Source organism: Nanorana parkeri, unplaced genomic scaffold (genome assembly GCF_000935625.1).
Source record: "Nanorana parkeri isolate BGI_ZX_2015 unplaced genomic scaffold, ASM93562v1 scaffold2, whole genome shotgun sequence".
Taxonomy (NCBI): domain Eukaryota; kingdom Metazoa; phylum Chordata; class Amphibia; order Anura; family Dicroglossidae; genus Nanorana; species Nanorana parkeri.
The window spans coordinates 3725004-3745865 of NW_017306270.1; the positions used below are offsets into that span (position 1 = coordinate 3725004).

The window sequence follows — 20862 nt, forward strand, 5'->3', positions numbered from 1 at the left end:
GTTAAATTCCGGTGCAGTTCTACTTCAGAGCAGTCAAGGGAGATATGATTTATAACTCATGCTGTAACCTTGTAGAAAACCTGTCACACAATCTGCTTCAGTTTAGCATTGCTGCCGTGTAACAGAAGTGTGTGTGTGTGTGTGTGTGTGTTTATACATACATCACATCCTCTCCATTTACCTGCAGGTCAAGCTGTCCCTCAAGAGTCACCATGACAGGTTTGGATAGACCAACATTGCCAGGGGGTTCTTTAGCAGTTGTGACAACAGTTTATAAATAAATAATCCTATTGAATAAATATTAGTGTTATAGTTTGTTCCATCTCCTGTCACGGCTGTATGGACAGCTTCAGTTTGAATTTCAGCCGGTTCATCAGGAAACTGCATAAACTGCTCTCAGTGGATGGCCCTGTATGCCACGTATTGTCCAAATATTCTTCCATTGAAAAAAATCAAAGAAACTGGGTGGAAACCTGTCAGCCGAATCAGTGGCTGCATCCAGTCAGATGCAGGCATTGTTCAGGTAATTTGACAGCTGGCAGACCTGACTGTCGAAATAAAGTAGCCACAGTGGGAAATCTGTCAGATTCTTTTATCCATAGGTGTAGGGCGTATCTATAGGTGTATTCATTTACATATACAGTTGTCAGAAGACAACATTTTTCATGTAATAGGGCAAAGCACTTCCTGCAAAAAACAATGGCTACCATTGAGTTGCTCTAGATCAGGCTGGTGTTTTCCGGGCTGCATGTGACCCTCTTAATCCTTCCCTCAGCTAGTTGTCAGGAAATGTTTAATAGCCCCTATTTCTGGGGAAAATATTATTTGCAATTATTAAAGAAAACAGAGAAAAGAATGGGCCTACCAAGCCTCAGTAATGAGTCGGGAGTCACCTGCCTATTACAGTGGTAGCCAAACTTCAGCATATCAGCTGTTGTGGAACTACAAGTCCCATTAGGCAAGACTCTGACGGCTGCAGGCATGACTTCCTGAGGCAGATGCTTGATGGGATTTGTAATCACTGCAGCTGCAGGGTCGAAGATTGCCTACCCCTGCCCTAGGGCAAAACAGTATATTTCAAAAAGGTTTACAACACCTCAGTAAAGGTGAATACCACAGCTGCAGATGTATAACAATCCTTTGCCACCTTATTATTTATTTTAAAAAAACACACCCTTGGGGGAAAAATAACAGACTACATATTTCAGGGAATGCCTTATATGTGCACTACATTTCATTTTATATGAATGACTGGCAGTAAGATCCAGATACACCTAGACCGGGTTCTGTAGGTGGTAAAGGTTATTTATATATTGGAGATGGTTAGCGTGCACTCAGAGTCCTGGGCAGCCCCTTTATTGAGTAGTTGTAAACCTTTCAGAATTATATTTGCAATTGTTCCAGTAAAACCAAATTTCTGTTAATTCACAATGTTCTATAGTGAGGGGTGGCCCTTAGCACACATAATATGGCCTCCTAAAAACTAAGGACTAGTTCACACCAGCCCCAGTGCGTTCCAGCCAGATTGGTGCCGGAACGCACTGGGGCTGATGTGAACTAGTCCTAATGCCTGCCATACTCTTTTCAGAGTTTCACAAACATCATGGATGGGGAAATATCTATGGTGGCCTATTGCAGTATGACAGCGGCGGGTGGGCCATTGTCAGAATACCTGACTGCAATCACAGTTCGGCTGATAATTTTTCACCTTACTCATTCGATTTTCAAACATTGTTGACAGGGCCACCCACATAGTGACGAACTGGCCAAAATTCTCTTCTATACGGCCATAGTTCTAGCCGACCTGTGACAATGAGACTGTCACAGGTCGGCTCAGTAGATCGGGAGGTGAGGGAAAACATACCGGGTTCCCTCACCTCGCGATCCTGTCACGGCTCTCTGCCGTGACAGGGGGAGGGGCTGACTGGCGGAACGGACGGGGGAGGGGGCGGGTACAGCTGGCTCTGTCTCTAGGTAGGCAGAGCCAGCTGTCACTCACGCAGCTGGGCGGATCCCGTCATCTACGTCGGGATCCGCTCCGGCTGCGGCGTCTCAGCATACCGCGAGCTGTAGCTCGCGGTATACTGAGCTTAGGGTGACGGGAGGACGCTAGTTTGTGTCCTCCCGTTACCCTAAGGAGAACTATGGGGAAAAACACTGACCCCATAGTTCCCCTTTAACACCTGGCACTGCTGCTCTAGAAAGATGTCAGTTTAAAATCTGGGTAATATACTTTGCACATTGGTATTGCTGTTTGTCAGGCAGCAGCATTCTGTTCCTCTGTGGAATAACATAACCACGGGCAGCTTTTTGTCCAGCTTTCGGTGCTGGGAGCAGCAGTGTGAACAGTGACATTTGGATTTGCCCTTTCACCTGTAAACATGCACCTTTCCCTGTGTATACAGTGAACCAGGACTGGACCTAATCAGATTCTGCTGTAACAGCCAACGGCGGCTACAAGTCAGAACTGCTTCTGATCCAACTCATTTCCAACCCAGTTCCTCCGTTGCCTCCAGCATTAAACTTTACACAAAATCTAAGGTACACAAAATGAAAGTGAACATGTTTCCGCTAGATTTAGCCCACCCACGCTGATGGAGGTCTGAGGAGAGAGTTTGTGTTCCTGTACACATCATACCTCACAGGGGTCATACGGGGCACCGCACCTTCACCGTCATACACGGAGCTGGCAGCACTGCAGTCTCGGGCACTTTTAGATAGAGGATCTGCTGGCAGTGGCCTCTGTGGGGGGCTGGGGATGCGTGATCCCTGCAAGGAGAGAAAAAAAGATACTGAGTAAACATAATCTGCCAAATACTTGTCTGGATTTTGCAGTGTGAAGGAGACAATAATTGATGTGTGACCTCTATTACATCCATCCTTGTAACTTTTTATGGAAACTCTTTTTCCGCTCTCATGAAATCTAAATGTCCTTGACTATACAGTAAATAAGATTACATATGTGACTGGCAAGACTAACCAAATCCATACTTAAATCCCATCTGTTAATGAAAACCTTACTACCTGATCACCCTTCAGAGGACCATAAACCGTTTTTCCCCATATTTGTTTGGATACATTTTAGATTAGTGCTAAGCAGCACTGCAGACTTTTAATCTCTTAGTGACATGAGCTTATGTTCTTGTAGTCAAATGATGATATAGTACAAAACAGGTCAGCTTTTGCAGTCCAATAATATATTGGTTAATGCTAGGAATGCACCGATACCATTTTTTCGGTAACGAGTACTGATTAATTTTTTTCTTCAGTACTCGCCGATACAGAGTACCGATACTGGTGCCGTGTGCCCCGATTATCAGGAAGTCGGACGGCACCTCATGACCAGATACCCAGCTTCCTGATTGGTCAGGAAGCCTGACAGCCTTGGCAATCAGGAAGCTGGGCAGCAGGTCATGAGGTGCCAACCGACTTTCTAATTAATCAGGAAGCAAGGCTGCCTAGCAAGAAGTGAAGCTGTCTTCCTGGCCAATCAGGAAGCTTTCCAGCAGATGGCCCACCTCCTTGATTTGCTAGGAACCTGGCTTCACTTGATGCTAGGCAGCATGGCTTCCTGATCAATCAGGAAGCCGGGAGGCAAGTCATGATGTGCCGCCCGGCTTCCTGATTGGTTAGGAAGCGACCTTCACTTGTTGGTAGACATCCTGGCTTCCTGACCAATTAGGAAGCCAGGAGGTGGGTAATTACAAGCCGCCTGGCTTCCTGATTGGTTAGGAAGCCAGGCTGCCTAGCCAATCAGGAAGCCAGGAGGCAGGTCATAACCCACCGGCTGCCTTCCTAATTTGAAAGGAAGCCGGCTTCATGCTCCCCTGGCACTGCTGGTCAGAGGGAGATCTCACTCTGACTGGAAGTTCCAGTATTGGAGCATTTGGGTGAGTACTTGCCCAAATACTCGGTATTGGTGCATGCCTAGTTGATGCAAATAAAAATGGGTCTGTTTCAGTGCCCTGATACAGTGTATACACGATCCTCAGCATGTTGTCATGCTGGTTATTTTCTTCTGCTTGTGTTACTATGATTATTGGACGAATAAACATTGCACGGTGGATTTTCTTCTTGTTAACAAAATCCTGATCTCCAAAAATGTACAACATGTCTGTGGTTGCATCCCTTCAAGTAAACTTCTGATTGGACACAATGAAATCTATGTTTAGCCAATTAGGTGATTGTGTACAATGCCAGTACATTGCAAATCTCTGCTATAGCTAAGGCCTTACATCTTGAAACAGTTCTCTTAGGGATACACTGGAAAGTAAATCTCTTTGCAGCTGAAAGATTTACCTACTCATTGGCCAGCTCCTCATTAGCAGCACATTGATTTTAGCATGGAAATCTTATCACTGTAAATGAACCCTTAACACACAGGAAATTTACATTTTAAATATCTGCTACTGTCAAAAGAGCATAAAATCTGAAATAATTAATGAAAACCTGTCACATAAAACAATTCCAAAATCTGGTTGAGATGTTTCACTTACTTACAGTCATTACAATATTTAGGAATACTTACTAATTCTTCTTAGGTCAACCTTTCTTTAAAAAATTGTCCTGCTTAAGTTTGTGAACAGACTACCCACATTTACCTCCACCCAAAAGGATTGCAAAAATGTAACTGCAATGACCCCGAAACAAAATAAAACTGAAGGTTCTGACTGTAAAGTGAATCTGAAGCATCAATGGCCAATGTGCCATCCTTAGGGGAGATGAATAAATGTCACCAGCACACCAACAGTATTGCAGTCCAAAGAGTTAGTTTATTGGAACGTCATGTCACCAAAACTAGCGCTTTTCGGGGCCACGCAATGGTAATTGCTGAGCCTGATGAAGGGGACACTGCGTTACCCCGAAAGCGCTAGTTTTGGCGACATGACGTTCCAATAAACAAACTCTTTGGAAAGCAATACTGTTGGTGTGCTGGTGACATTTATTCATCCTTATACTGTGTGACGGCGCCATCCACAGGTCACTACAAGCACACACCCCCCCATTCAACTTTGGGTTTTTCCAGTAAGGAGTGCGACAAGGTATCTCTTTGTTTATCCTTAGGGGATGTCTCACCGACTTCTAGGGCAAATTGAGATTGATAGCTTTTGAAATGTTGTACTTATGTGCTCTAGATTTTACATACAGCTCAAGTCTTATCCCATAAATACACAAAGTCCCCTCTAGGACCCTATATTTCGCTGCTTGGGATATTCTTCTTTAAGGCCAATGGTACACTAGCGATTTTGATGTTTGTGGCCAATAACCAACTTTAGATATAAAGGATGTCACCAGCACACCAAGCTGTACATTTGTTGAACACAACAGCTTGGTGTGCTGGTGACATCCTTTATATTTTCATTATTTCATGGTGCCACCGTGGTCACTGCAAGCACCCATTTGCATAAATCCGGTAAGGAGAGCAGCAAGATATACTTTTAGATATACAACCTATATTTTTTTTCAATAACCAACTTTTAGACACATTTGCTAACAACAGTACTCCCCTCCTCTTACAGCAGGGTAAAATGCTGCAGAATCTTGCTTTCCAGCGTGGGAGCATTGAAGGAGCCTCACATTGATGGTTTGGCCAGCTAGCGAGTGACATCTTAGGAGAAGGTACGTGTTCTTTGTGCCACATTCATCAGGTGGTGATAGAGAACTGTCATAGGGTATAACAGTGCAGAGGGGGAGGGTACACTAAATAGGGTACAGGTTGTGGTTGGAAGGGATAGGGCCCTGTAGGAGCACGTGGGGAGTTCAAATTAAAAGATACTTATCCGTTAAGCAGACAATTTACTGTATTACTCACTAATAAAAACACAACTTATGCCCCGAATGTCACCATTTATTGACTAATGCATTAGATATGAAATGTAATGTTTCAAAACATGATTAGATTTATTCAGCAGGCACCATACCCACTGTGCTTTGAAAGGCCTACATTCCACATCTACTGAGTTAGTCATTAAATTGTATATTTTTTTTTAGGTACAACTTAAAAAAAAAAAGTTTGTGTAGAAAAACATTATCTGGAAAAAGTAAAAACAATTTTAAGCAGAATCCCGACCTCCATCTTGCTAGCTTCCTGCGCACCTGCTCTTCAATTACCAGACAATCAAAGTCAAAACTTACAGCAGGGCATTATCCTAAACACTCTTGTTCATGTTTACAGATCTGCAAGTGCTGGGAAACAGCAGGATCAGTCACTGAAGCACAAACGCATCTCCGGCATTTAATGTACCATGTACGCAGCTCAGAAAAGTTGTTTAATGTGTTCAGCTCTCCAGGCGAACATCATACAAACAGCTACCAAAACCACAACTTCAAGAAGAAGCTCACACAGAATGGATATGGCCGACGGCGATATAAGATCAGGTACTGTTTATAGTCTATGGAAAAAACTATTATGGAATCCTGCAGAAAAGCAATAGAGCACCAATTATCCCAAACTGAAGAGCAATTATTGCTGAAATAAGCTTGCTCATACTGTGATATTCTCTTGTCTACGGTATTGTTAGATCCTTTATTATGGTAATGAAAGTGCTAACGGACACGTCTCTATTCTTAACAGGAATTTTACAACTAAAAGATTGTCACAGTTCAGCTCTGCACCACCCGTAAAGTATTGTGTGTGTTATCAGGTTTAACTTCAATTGCTGCTCATATACTGCAGTCACGGCCGGGGCTGTAATTAGGCATCATATTGCCCTTGACACTAGTGAATTATAATGTCTTTTTGTGCAGGCTCCACCCCTTTGATGACATGATTTTAAAGCCAGGAGTTAGAATACTCTGTTGGAGGAAACATGCTGTCTGCATACGCAGAACACATATTTAGCTTCACACAACACCAAATGAAAGCAGAAATGGGTGCCATTTGCTGGAGCTACAAACAGTGCTGTGCTCTCAGCAGTCACTACTCTTCTTTCTACTACAGCCATAGGTGTGCGCACAGGGTGTGCCGGGTACAACACTGCAGCAGCAGGCGCTGTGTTTTTACTCACTGAGACATTGGAGAGATCACAAAGAGCTCTCTGTAATGGCTCAGCGATACAGAGCGCAGCAACTTTGCTCACATAACACCCGCAGTCCTCTGTGCCTGGGAAGCTGCAAGGGACCGTGGCTGCAGCTTCCCAACCAATCAGAAACCCAGGCGCAGTGGCGGACCTAATAACCAAAGGGCCCCCCTCCCAAGACGGGGGGGGGGGGGGGGGGGGCGCGACCCTGTCACCTCTGCCATGCCGCCCCGGTACAGTTGATACCAATGTAAGAGGCCCCCCAGACCCCTCACATGGGTACCGACCATACCCCCCTGATGGCGGTGTTCTATCAAAGGTTGTGACTACGTTAGAATGTGTGACCGCTGACATGGTCACACGTTTTAACGTAATCCCGCCCAGTTTTTTCGGCGGTGGAATGTTAGACTGCCAATAGGTGAAGCATTCCAGCTCTTTCCCAGCTGTTCCAGGGCAGATCGGCATCGCAAATCGCAAGTGCAGGAGAACCGATCTGCCCTAAAGCCACAGGCACCGGTGGTAGTTCCGCCACTGCCCAGGCGGGTGATCACATGACCACCTGCCAACTTTCCTGCTTCATTACGGCAAATACTGAGAAAAAGATGATCTTGATTTACATTTTCTAATATGATGGATGCCTCCTTCTGATCATTCTTCCCTGTGCACTGACCTTCCATTACCTTATGGTAAATACAGCCCTGTCTGCTGTAAAGTGAGTGCTTATGTATAAAGCTGAAAAAGCTCAAATTAACTTTTAGTTTGAAACCACTAAAATGTAAATATCGCGGCTAATTCATATGCAAATCAATGTCGCCGCCCCCCCCCTGCTAAGGAAGAAAAAAACTGCCTGACGACTGCAAGAACAAGGTAAGTTTAAGCATGTGTATGGTGTATACGTTTGTTACATTGGCGGTCAGTGCGAATAGTTTCGTTACATTGGTAGCTGGCAACTATTATTCTGCATTGCTGTATAATGTTTAGCAGGGATTTGTATTTTGCATTAGAGTGTAAGCTCCTCTGTACAGAGACTGATGTGACTTCTCTGTATAGCACTGCGGAATATGTCAGAGCTTTATAAATGTATAATAATAGTGTGCGACTGTGTGGGGGACATTAGAGTGTTAGCTACTTTAGTGCAGAGAATGCCAGGGGGGTTGGGGGGCCAGTGAGATCCGATTCTCTATAGCAATATGTCTGTGAAGGTTCTCATTCATCCAGGTCACATGGTATATCTGCAAAAAATAAGTCAAGGCAACTGGACTTTCTGTATTTTTCTTGAAGACGTTTCACTGGTCATCCAACCAGCTTTCTCAATTCAGAAATTTCTGATATAAGAAAGCTGGTTGGATGACTAGTGAAATGTCTTCAAGTAAAATACAGAAATTCCAGTTGCCTTGACTGATTTTTTACAGATATTCTCTATAGCAAGCTTCCTACATTGTTGCAAGGTTTGTGTATTGGTTGTAGCAAGGCTTGTGTGTCAGCTGTAGCCCTCCGGTACTTACTAGTGGCCGGCCCTGCCCCTCGATTGCGCTTCTGTGTTTGGCTCCACCCCCTGTTGAGGGGTGGGGCCTGTTGGTGGTCACGTGATTGGGCTGCTCAGTCTAAAATGCCCGGGCCTATTTTTAGTCCCAGTCCGGCCCTAATTCCAGGTGCATCAAAACAAAAGGTGTGCAAAGTCTTTCAGTTTGTTTTCCTAACAAAGCAGCTACAGCCAGAGTAGAAAAGTCTGACCCCCTGCAGCAGAGAAGGACCCTTTCTGTCTGTGTGGTCCCCCTGCTGAGTCACACAGCAAAACCCATACTCGCTACTGATTGGAGAACTTCAGCTCTGACTCACCAGGGGGCATGCTAGACTTTTGAAAAAAGACCATTAGTTCCATGCAAGGGTACTCCTGTGCAGCATGGTGGCAGGGGGCAGACTTTTTTTTACTTGGGCTTTGCCTACTTTCCTAAGAAAACGAACTGTAGGCGTGCACCTGGAATGTATTTTGCTCATTGCCCTTACACTTGCTATATACAGTGTGGAAGAAATCTTAGTGGGAATACCTTAATTACATCTGTTTCCAAGCAGTCACTTCATGACAAAGCCCAAGCAGCTCACATGACGTTTTGTAAAAAAAAATGCAAAGAAGTTATTTCCATTGAGATTTCTTACAAACTGTAGACAGCCAAGTGTAAGGGCAATGGAGGAGAATGTTTAAAACATGGATTATTTTAGCATTCTACTTTAAATTGAAAGTTCAGTTGGGCTTTAACGAGACTTATGCTATACCTCCTAACATTACCTGTGCATAGAGGTTGTTGTAAACGTTGTATTGCTCCCTCTCTCATGTTACAGCTCTCTAGCAATCTTTAGCTAGCAGCTGTGAAAATCCAGTGTAAAAATGTACTTTACCTCTAAAAGTCCATTTTTGTTCAGTTGCCTTGATAGGACATTATCCCTTCTTTTGTGAGTGAAAGGAGTTATTTTCTTTTTCATATTTGCTCAGGCCAGACAATAGATGAGCCATTGGGGAAAAATGATGCAGAAAGTGGAAGAAAAGAAACATTAAGCCAATTTCTGTTTAGTTCTGAATAGAGCAGAGAAGGAGTTAGAACCTCTGTCAAGTTTTAATTGGTTTCGGGGTCTCTATTAGCAAGAGTTCCTCTGCTTCCTGTTCCATTTAGCACTTAGGAATAAGATGAATTCTCCTTATCTTAGGCACAGAAGCAATACAATCTAATTCTTGCCCACGCTACTAACAAATATATTTTAATGGGCATTAATTGTTGTCTGTTCCCCACAGAATAGACTTCCCCTCACTTCTTTAAACAAATATAGTGATCAGTGGAGGGAGATCTGGTCAGTCACACCCCACACAAATTCACAAGAATCATATAGGGTTGGGATAAACCTATTAAACAACTTGGGGCTTTTACACAATCAACATATCAGACCAAACAATAGAAACAACTTTGCAACAATTTTAAACTTGTATTAATTACATATACAATTTAAAACCAGTAAAATATTTTGGCTAAAAGCAATGGTTGCTTGTGCTTCCCCTCACTTCTTGCCTTAGGAACCTCATCATAGTAAGGGTGGGGGGGTCTACTCAACACAGAGACAGCAGTAAAATAAAACGTAACAAAAGGTTCTAAAAGTTTCTGATGCTACCCAAGACGGAAAAAAAAAGTTTTGTCTAGAGCTTTATTGACTTATGGCATTTATTATGACTTACGCTGCTGTAGATAACATTATGTTTGTGGCTTGACATATCATTGGGTTAAACATCCATTGGCAGCAAAGTGTTTTTCATTCGCAATTTGGGCCATTACAGAAGATGTGTTCTTTTTGGATCAGTAAAGACAAAGTGAAGAAGAGGTAATTCAAATGAAGCAGTAAATGTTTCTCAAGCTGTTATTGTCTTTTGCTTGCCTAGAAAGGCTGCTGTCCGCTAGGCTATTGTCATAAACAGTGTAATCACTAGCTTCCTGCATGATAAGACTGTACAAACATATTGCGCTTATCTGCAGTTGTTTGGAGACAGAATATTAGATGCATAAAGAGGATGCATTAGATAATCATGAAGCATCTAGACATGACGAGGGAGAAAATAAAACATATTACTTGCTCACAGCCTATCTCAGTGATGGGAGCCCTGCCACTTGGCAACACGTCTGTGCCCAGCCCAGGGAGATTATACGAGTACTTAATGGCAAATGAACGCCCAGTGAACAGACGCAGATGCTGTCAGGCCATGTGGGTAAATATTATTACTGGTTATCACATACCTTTTCATATGGTGTCATATTCATTAGAAATGCAAATTCCAATATATTCATATTCTGCTCTAAACTATTCTCCACAGATGAAGGCATTTGGCATCTTCCTTGCTAGTCATATATGGTATTACTAGTTCTACTAAGCGGAGATGAAAGTGACATCTTAAAGGGCAATTCCAGGCGATCTGTGAGCTAGCCAACAGATGCTGCAAGTGTGCTAAACCTGGAATGTTCACTTTACAAAAAAACTCACATTGGGGTTCTCTACTGCAGCCAGAACACCAAAAAACACCATGGTGCTTGGCAGTGTACTTCCCAAAGGCTCTTCTGTGTCATCTCCTCTTTCCACGTATTCTGTATTGTCAATAACCTTGAAACGTCCAAGCCAGTTGTGAATAATAGGATTCACAACTGGCTTCTAGCCGAGGTAATGGCCAGCAAAAAAATTAAAATTTTTGGACAACAAACACAAAAAAAGTCTCAAATAGCCTCAAAAGGAGGTTTTTGTAGAACAGATAAAACAGAGTTCAGGTCCCACAGTGAAAGTGGAGACCTCACAGAAGGAAAAAGACATGTAACGTCCCAAATTAAAGTATGAATCAAGGAATTGGAAGTAAGAGGATTTTGATAAAGCAGATACCTGATCCTTATTGATACTAAGAGCTGAACGTTGTTCAACCTCTGATTAAAGGAAAGACAGAATACGTAATATCGAAAAATCCTGCAGGGGAAACCCCAAGGACTCCTGCCAAGGAAAAAAAATTCTTCCACGTATGGTGATAAATATTTACAAGCAGATTTACGTGCCTTAAGCATAATAGGAATAACAGAGCTACCAAGGCATCTACCGCAACCACTGTTGGATCCCTCACTCTGGATACAAATCTGTCCACTTTCTTGTTGTGACAAGAAACTACAAAAGCCACATCTGGTGACTCCAAGCCCTGACAAAGTTATCGAAACACATCTGGAAGAGACCACTCACCCTGATCCAGACATTGTCTGCTGAGAAAGTCCACCTGCCAGTTTTTGATTCCTGGGATGTGCACTTATAAAATTGTTGTAACATGAAGGTTAGCCCAAGCCAGGATGAAATGTACCTCCTTCACTGCTGAGACACTCCTGGTGTCTCCCTGGTGATTGATGTAGGCCATTGCCATGGCATTGTCTGACTGAATCTAAACCAAACACCCAGATGGGTCAAGTAAAGTGCCAGAAAAATTACCCTCAACTCCATGACATTGAATGTAAGCTTGCATTCCTCCGGAGACTGACATCCCTACACAGACAGATGATCAAAAAGACCTCCCCATCCCACAAGACGCATCCGTTGTGACAATCTTATAAGTTATGGGAAGAAATTACTTCCCTGTTGTAAATGTGGGGGATGTCAACCACCACGACAGAAACATCCTGGCCGGGGCACTCGATCTGATCATCTTGTCCAGGGATAGAGGAGACTTGTTCGGCGCTGTCAAAATGTTCCTCTGCAAAGTTCTGGAATGGAACTGAGCAAATGGTACTGGTTCAAACCCAGAACTCTCATACAGGTTCTCAGAGGATCGGCGACAGAACGAAAGTGGCCGAATTTGATCCTGAAACTTCAATATTTTGTTCTGAGGGAAATAGCTTTGCCTGAAATGTATCCAACAGAAGACCGAAGTATTCCAAGTGACTGGACGGAACTAGGCACGACTTCTCAATGTTCAGAATCCAGCAGAAGTCCGCTAAGGTCAGCAGAACCATTGAAACATTGATCTCCAGAGACCGAATAGACTGTTCGCGAAGTAAAGGGTTGTCTAAGTATCTGATAATTGGGATACCCTTGTAATAAAACAGCCACAGAACCACAGCAAGGACTTTTGTAAAATCCCTTGAAACTGAAGCTAGACTGGGAGGGAATAGCCACAAATTGATCATGAAGGTCGCCTACAGCAAAGCAAAAAACACTGATGAGCTAAAAAACAGGTATGTGGATGGAAACAAAAAGAAAATCCCCCTGCCGAAGAGAAGCGCTAACTGACCGGCTGGATTCCATTCTGAATTTTTGAATACAAACATATGAAGTGCTTTTAATTCCAGAATTGGACAAAGGTCTCCTTTTGGGTTTGGAAATCGTAAACAGGTTTGAGTAAAAGCCTTCAAAATATTATGCCAAAGGAAAGGGACTAATGATGCTCAAGTCCATCAGACCTTGAACTGCAGAAACATGGTTCGTTTGATGCTGCTGGGACATGGGAAGCCAAGATACAAAGAACAGAGGAGTTGGCAGAAGATGAAACTCTGATTTGTAACCAGTGGATACCACCTCCTTTTTGAGGCAAAAAAGAGCTGATTTTTACCCCTTATAGCCTTTTTAATAATCTGATACCAAGAAGCTCCAAAAAATATGATCGCCCATGTAGAACAAATGCAAAAGTCACCTTTTGCATTGGGGTCCTGCCGACCAACACTTAAGCCTTATAGTTCTCCGAATGAATGGCAGAGACACCCGAGACAATAGATGACAAGCATCAAGAACCGCATCACATATGAAATAAGAAGCAACAGTCATCTGATCAACATAATAAAATGTGAATCAACTCCGGGAGGTGCCTGATCAGCACTTAGAGATTTTGTCTAAGTGGCTAAAGTTTGAGAAATACAGTAAGGACCATAGCCAACAATGGTTGAAGAGCTGAACCAGTTACAGAATAAATGGTACAAGATTCTCCAATTTTTTTGGAGGTAGGCTCCTTCAATGAGGAGCATCATCAATAAGTCAGTGTATGACAAGAAATTGGAGGATCAATTTTAGGAGGAATAGACCAATTTCTAACCTTCTGGATAATGATAACGTGACAAAGTGATATGAAAGTCAAAAGTGTTTTGAGCTACTCCTAATGCGGATTAAATCAATTACAATGAATGCTGCTTCATGTTTAAAGTTTTAGTTTTCTGCAGAATCAACTGAACACTGGTCCTGACTTCCTGTTTTAGAATGACTCCTTTCTCAAGCAGAGTGCTATGCAGTCACCCTTGTGTGTGCTAGTAAGCTGTGTGTATCTACACAAAACACACATACACAGCAGCTCAAGCTACTCCCCTACCACCTCCTGCAAGATAGTAAATGAACAGTTGTTGGAGTCTGCTCTGTCCATGGTGATCTTGTACTGAACAGGAAGTTCAGTGAAGCTGAGCTGCGAGACTTCGAAGCAGCTGTTCAGAAACATAATGATTGTAAGTGTTTGGGGAAAAATTTAAATACTTTGCTGGGCAATGTATTTTTCTTTGAGCTGGATTCATTATTGAAAAAAAGTCTGAGAGTTTAATACTACTTTAAAACATTTAGGAGCCATACATTGCTTATCAGAAATTGCCCAATCCTTATAGAGAAAGCTATAAAAATAGGATGGAGAGGAAAAACCTTGCAAAGACGCTCAGGTTTATGTGAACACAGACTAGAAACCATAGAATAAGATATAACAGCGGAATCAATTAAAAAGCCAACCGCTTCTTTCTCATGATGAGTAATTGCAGATGACTGAAAGTCAGCCAGAGTAGTCCCATCCTCATCAGAAGAAACAATCTCATCATCAGACATAGAATCTTCTGGAAAAACAACAGCAGTTCCAGAAATAATTTATAGGCAAATGAGAAATGCAATGTTTTTACCCTTCTGAACAGGGACTTTTCCAAGCTAGATAAAAAAACAACTTTCCATAGTGGAAGAAAATTCAGATTTATTCAGGAAAAGCGAAGAATCGCCTGACAAGGAAGGAGGTGCAGTGTTAGAAACTGACAAGGTATTGTCAGGTTTTTTTTTCTTAATAGTATTGAAAACAGCACAATCCTTTCCAAAGAGGATCTCCGATTAACATACATTACAAAAAAAACAAGCAGAGGAAAATTGCATGGTCTGCTCGCCACGCCCCTTGGATACAGACATATCTGAAATATACAGAAAGGTTCAAATGCCATAATCTTCCTCAATAATACTCACTGCCCCGACCAATGTAGCATAAAGCAGCTTTAATTTGATGCCAAATACTAAACAAGGGAGCTAAGGCTGAGCCAAAAGCGCTTTGTCCACCTTCTTCGCTGATAAAAATCGCACCATACTGCTCTGAAAAGACTAAAAGAACGGACTGCACATGCGCGCACATGTGCAGTGGATAAAAACAATTGTATCATCACATCCTGGCCTCTTAAAAAGACAGCAGGAAATTTAAACAAAACCAGTGTGACTCCACATACACAGCACAATAGCTAAATAGGAGCCAGAAACAAATATAAAAGCATACAGCCCAAGTGGGGATAAAAAGCACCCAACCTTATAAACCTTAGTTAAATACGATTACTCACGACTCCATGGCCCTGGTCCCAACATAACAGGAATACCCAGTAAATACTGACCTGACCATTAAAGGAGAACTATGAGGTGAGTGATTTCCACTCATCCTCATAGTTAGAGCCGACCTGTGACATTGAAACTATCACAGGTCGGCTCTATTGATTGGGAAGTGAGCAAATACATACCGTCGCTCGCTCACTTCCCGATCATCTCCCTAAAGAGAACGGTGACCATCAGTCACCGCTCCCCGCAGGGATTCCTCCCCTCTGCGATCCTCCAGCGCTGACTGAAGGAACAGACAAGGGCACAGCTGGCTCTGCCTCTAGATAGGCAGAGCCAGCTTTCAATCAGCCAGCTGGGTGGATCTCGACAGTATTGTCGTGATCCGTCCCCATAGTTCTCTTTTAAGTGATAACAGAAACACAGGACCACTACAGACATAATCAACAGTATGGAGACAAGAAAGGACCTGCTTCTTGAGAAACTTCCAGGATTTAATAATATCCACCATGAATTAATTAGCAGCTTTTAATAGTAGAATTTCAACAAAGAAACCAAGCAAACTAAAATAATAAACCACATGAGGACACTAAGAAAACTGGCAGGTGGGAGGGGTTATAATCTGAAAGTGGCAGGCTTTTAATTTTTTGCTCAGTGTCCATCTCTCCTGAAGGTAGCAGCATAACCCTATGTCTCATAATTGTTCAGAGCTGTGTCCTTTATTAGATGTGGAAAACTTCCTAGTATAGCCTTTTTTCATTAGGCTTATGCGAGAGTGAGGGGGCTGCAAAGGGGTTTGTTTTGCCATGTTTATGGAAACCTCTTTTGTCATAAAGATCAAGGGGTGCGTGTCTACACTTCTCACCACTATGTGATTTTTTTTTGGCTTTTTTTTTTAGTGATTACAAAAATAAATGACATACAATAACACTGGAATTCGTAGAATGCCATTTGATGTGACTGGGATCCTTGATGCGTCTGTGCCCTCCTTACATCAAAGACTTGCTGATAAGGTTATTTAAACAGTGTTTCTTTACACAGAAAGGGTTGTAGTTTTGCAGAGATGGCACAAGGTAAATGTTTAAATGCAAATAGTACTTAGCAATGTTCTGACATTACAGCTCTCCGGAATACCTCTTTATTAACACATGCATCACAAGGCTGGTTTAACTTATTAAAACAAACACAAAGGAAATGTGTTTCCTTATACTGGTAGTCATGTTTGCTATCATTTCCTAGCTGAAGAATGACAGCAATGCTACAGGGAGCAACCACCAAAGACCTTATTTATCAAAGCTTCTTTCATAACAACTGTCTGCATTGTCCCATAGCAACTAATCAAGGCTGAATTTGTATACCTTCAATTGTCACTTTTCATATTGCAGGTCTGAATCTGACTGATTGCTATGGGACGGCAAAGACAGGTCTTAGCAAAGACGCATTGATAATTGCAGACAGTTTTGTTTGGCATGCAGTAGTTTGTCCAACATTACACTTTAGTGGTGATGTTAAGTGATGGCATCCATAGTGCAATGTGATGAACTTATTAGCACAACGTGGTTTATCCTTTCTTTTTTTTCTCTCTGCACCAGAGTTAGCCAAACGTCAGATTTCCACATGTGGTAAAACTGCAAAGCCCGTCGTGCCTGTGTCTGCCAGTCTTGCAATGGCTAATGGAATTTGTAGTTTCACCACAGCTGGAGAGCAAATAAAATAAGTATGTCTACAAGAACTGTCCACGATGTTCACATTTCTACTTAGTCTACTTATGAGGGAGTACAACTAAACAGGTTATGGTGGAGTGGGCTGAAAGTACTCAACAAGGCTTCATTAAACCAGTACAAGGCACAGCAGAGACTTATAACAGAATGTCCCACTTCCATCACAAATCCCAAAAACAGGAGTTTAGTCCCTATTTTAGTTCAATGGGCTGAAGTTTTCATGTTATTAATTTTTGCACTAGCCCCAACTGTACAGCCAGTGATGCAGGTTTATAGCAGAGATACAGCTTAATATATAGGGCCATTTATTTCAAATGTTAGGTTTGCACTGGGCACTGCAAAGTTTGACTGGGCATTTCACCACTAGCAAATGCCAATACATTTAGGCCATAATTAGGGACACAAAAATATTCTTCAAAAATGCATCACACTATATAGCTACTGTGGAAATAGACAGCAAAATGATTCCATGATGATTATTGAAGAACTCCAGGAAAACAAACTTACCCTTGCAGTGGGGCAAGTGTTCATTTTGTCTAGGGGGACACTATTAAAGCTGTTTTTACTTACCTGATCCTGGGTCCCACCGGCTCCCTCCAGGGTATTAGACCGGTCCCCACAGCCTTTCCCCCCCTTTCCACCAGAGGTCTGAGAACGGCAGATATAGTCAGTCATGTCTTATATAGGTCCATTGACCAGCATTAGATGTGAGGACACTGAGGGACAGTCCAACATCAGGAGTAGAGAGGGAGAGAGATGAGCTTCGACCACCACGGGAGCCAGGATCGAGTTAACTAGCTTTGCTTGAGTCCCCAAGACAAATGAGCAGTTAACTCTTGCAGTGCAGGGGTAGCTCCACTGCAAGGCTAAGTTTTTTTTCTCTGTCTTCCATTAGGCGGCACGGCTCTGAAGAATTCTGAGAGGTATGGTTATGCTGCTGCATCTAGGACAGGGGTAGGCAACCTTGGCTCTCCAGCTGTGCTGAAACTACAAATCCCATCATGCTTCTGCCTCTGGGGGTCATGCCCGTGGCTTGCAATGCCCTATGGTATTTGTAGTTTCAGCACAGCTGGAGAGGTTGCCTACCCCTGCTCTAGGGGAAATAGACAACACAAAATTTAAAAGCCTGCCACTTTAAGGACATAACCCCTCCCACTTCACTCCTGCCAGTTTCTCATAGTGTCCTCAGGAGAATGGATGTGTCCTTCTCTTCTGCTTTATTGTTTGAGTTTATTTTGTTTCTTTGTTGCAGATTCTACTACCAAGAGCTGCTAGTTGATTCATATCAGATATTATTAAATCCTGTCTCTCTAGCTAGCTGACTAGTCTAAGAGATTCATACTGGATAAGTTAAATCCTGGAAGTTTCTCTAGTCTTCAGACAACAGGAGATTTCTGGTCTCAATACCTATGCTTCATCCTGTAGTGATCATGAATCAGGTCATTTCCCGGTCTCAGTAATTATGCTTTATCTTGCTGAGTTCCCATGGTTATTACTATATATTCGGTCAGGCCATGAGTTGTGGATAAGGTTCCCCCTTTTCCTGTTTGTGTTCATTCTACTAGGACAGTTAGTACTTCTTGGGCATTTCAATATTAAGCTTCTGTTACTCAAATTTGCAAGGCCACAACTTCTTCTGTTGCTGGTTTTGGTAGGAAAGTTAATTAGGCAGCTAATTAAATGTATATTTCCAGCTCCTTTTGTTGTTGAACAGGTTCTTTAGCTGGCATGGTGCCCATGTCTCTGTTTGAAATGCTTTTGAATGTCCCTACGTATCAGAATTCTTTAGATCTGTGTCCCTCAGCAGATGATAGAGAAAATAGTCATTTGTTCTTACCGTAAAATCCTTTTCTCGGAGTCCATTGAAGGACACAGCTCTGAAGAGTTCTTGGACATAGGGTTATGCTGCTGACCTTCAGGAGAAATAGACACTAGGTATTTCCTTATATACTGCTTGCTACAACTGGCAGGTGGGAGGAGTTATGTCTTTAAAGTGGCAGGCTTTTAATTTTGCTTAGTGCAGTTTTTCCTCGAGGCAGCAGCATAACCCTACGCATCAGAATTCTTCAGAGCTGTGTCCCCCAATAGACTTCTGAGAAAACAATTTTACGGTAAGAAACAAAATTCCAGCCTATTTTTTTTCAGTGATTTGGGATGCAGAATGTTACTTTTGTATGGCTCTTCCTTTTTGTATTTTTGTTCTCTGACATGTACCATAAAGAATGATTACCAACACATGATAGATGTTTTCACGGTCACAGGAAGTATCATTGTGAAGGTAGAATATCAGCTCTTGGTACTTCTGCCTGTTCACAGATAGAACATGTATTCTATGGTAGCCCCAGGGTGGGAGATCTGACAATAACTTACCATAGTGACTGGCTGTCACTCTGTAATAGGTTCAATTGTCAATATCATAGAGATATACCATATGTTCTCCACAAACCCATTATCTACAAACATCCATAAAGGTAGTCAATAATTGATGCAGTTCAGCAGAGGTGTGAGGAGAGATGGGTGTAATACGTAAAGGCAGTTTCATATAATTTGGATACAATACTGCACACAGTAGGAAACCTCAAACCCCAGATAATTCTGTATGTGCAACCCTTCAACTTTCTCTGCATTAAAGAAGAACTCCAGCAAATCTAAAACTTTCATTTTTCTCTTCAGCACAGGAATAAAAAAAAGATATTCTCACCTGATCCTCAGTCTTGCAGCAGTCAACACTCATCTCTCTCTCCCCCTCGGCTCTGATGGACCAATGTCCTTCAGGGTCCTCACATCTAATGGATCTGCATTAGACGTGGAGACGTTAGACCCCGGGGGAGATGATGCTGCAGTGACTCTAGCAGCCAAGAGAGACCAAGGATCAGGCGAGTATATTTTAGTTTAGCCCCTAGACCAAAAAGGAGCAGTTAATCCATGCAGCGCAAGGGGGGGGCTGCCCCACTGCAAGGGTTCATTTTTAGTTTTCCTGGAGTTCTTCTTTAAGACAAAATACATTTACTGTACAATCAGAATCGGCAAACTGATTAAACTAAATAAAACACTATAGAAACCATTCAATATATTGAGCTTAAATTTGGACAGATTAGGGTAGGATTAAAACCCCTATCTGTTCCCAATAGGTGGATTTACCCCTCTATATGTTCTGGTGACTATTGTTACTAGAACAGAAAGAGGGTAGATATGTTGTGGTTACAACTGTCTAAGAGGGGAATTCATCTCACTTTGTAGAGATTTCCTCTCACCTGTTGTGTCTTCAGGATGGGCCACAGGTAACAAAAAACAAACTTACATGTGCTTTAACCTTTCCCAACTCATCCAAGTAAAAGCCAATACAGTAAACTCCCAGTTATGCGGCACCCACCGTGGTGCCTGTATGGTGACTGTTTTAGTGTATTCTTTATTCAGACTTATTTTCACCAGGTGAATCTGCAGATATTACACTTCCTGTTCCATCATGACTACATTCATTGCTCCACTATGCAAAGAGTCATGATTTTCATACAGGCGGGACTGTAAATATGTCTGCCTTTGATAAATGTGCAGAACCAGGGCAGTGCTCCCCCACTGTGGCCCTCACTCCATTGCTTTTCCAAACATTTCATCACTCACTCACAGCCAGCTGCAACTATAGTTAGGTGCAATGGTGGCCATGTGATCATTGAGGTAAACCATGTAGTGTTGCAACAAAAGCAGATATTGACTACAATTTCTGGCTCCAGCAGCCTGTCTGTTGGCCTCTTTGGGATGCAAAGCTTTCTTTGAAACAGGGTGACTTGACTAATGAAGCATGGATGTGCTTTATAAATACACAGCACAGTGATATGAACAGCACTCAGTAATGTAACCCCAAAAGAGAAAGTGGCTTTCTATTGGTAAAATGTAAAAAAAAGAGAAGGTGTTGGTAAATACAGAAGCAATACACTGGCTTACACATATTGCAACTTACACTCCTATACACTCATATAGATTAACTAATGGCAACTACTGTAACCACTATGAAGCTCTGCAAT

At 42.4% G+C, this 20862-nt stretch overlaps 1 protein-coding gene across 1 annotated transcript in view; it reads right to left on the reverse strand.

Moving 5' to 3' along the window:
* Positions 1–20862, reverse strand: part of ADAM12 (ADAM metallopeptidase domain 12) — a 392267-nt gene that overhangs the window by 4174 nt on the left and 367231 nt on the right. Inside the window, exon 22 of the mRNA XM_018558790.1 lies at positions 2639–2769. Coding sequence (XP_018414292.1) covers positions 2639–2769 — 131 coding nt within the window. The remainder of the gene's footprint in view (positions 1–2638; positions 2770–20862) is intronic.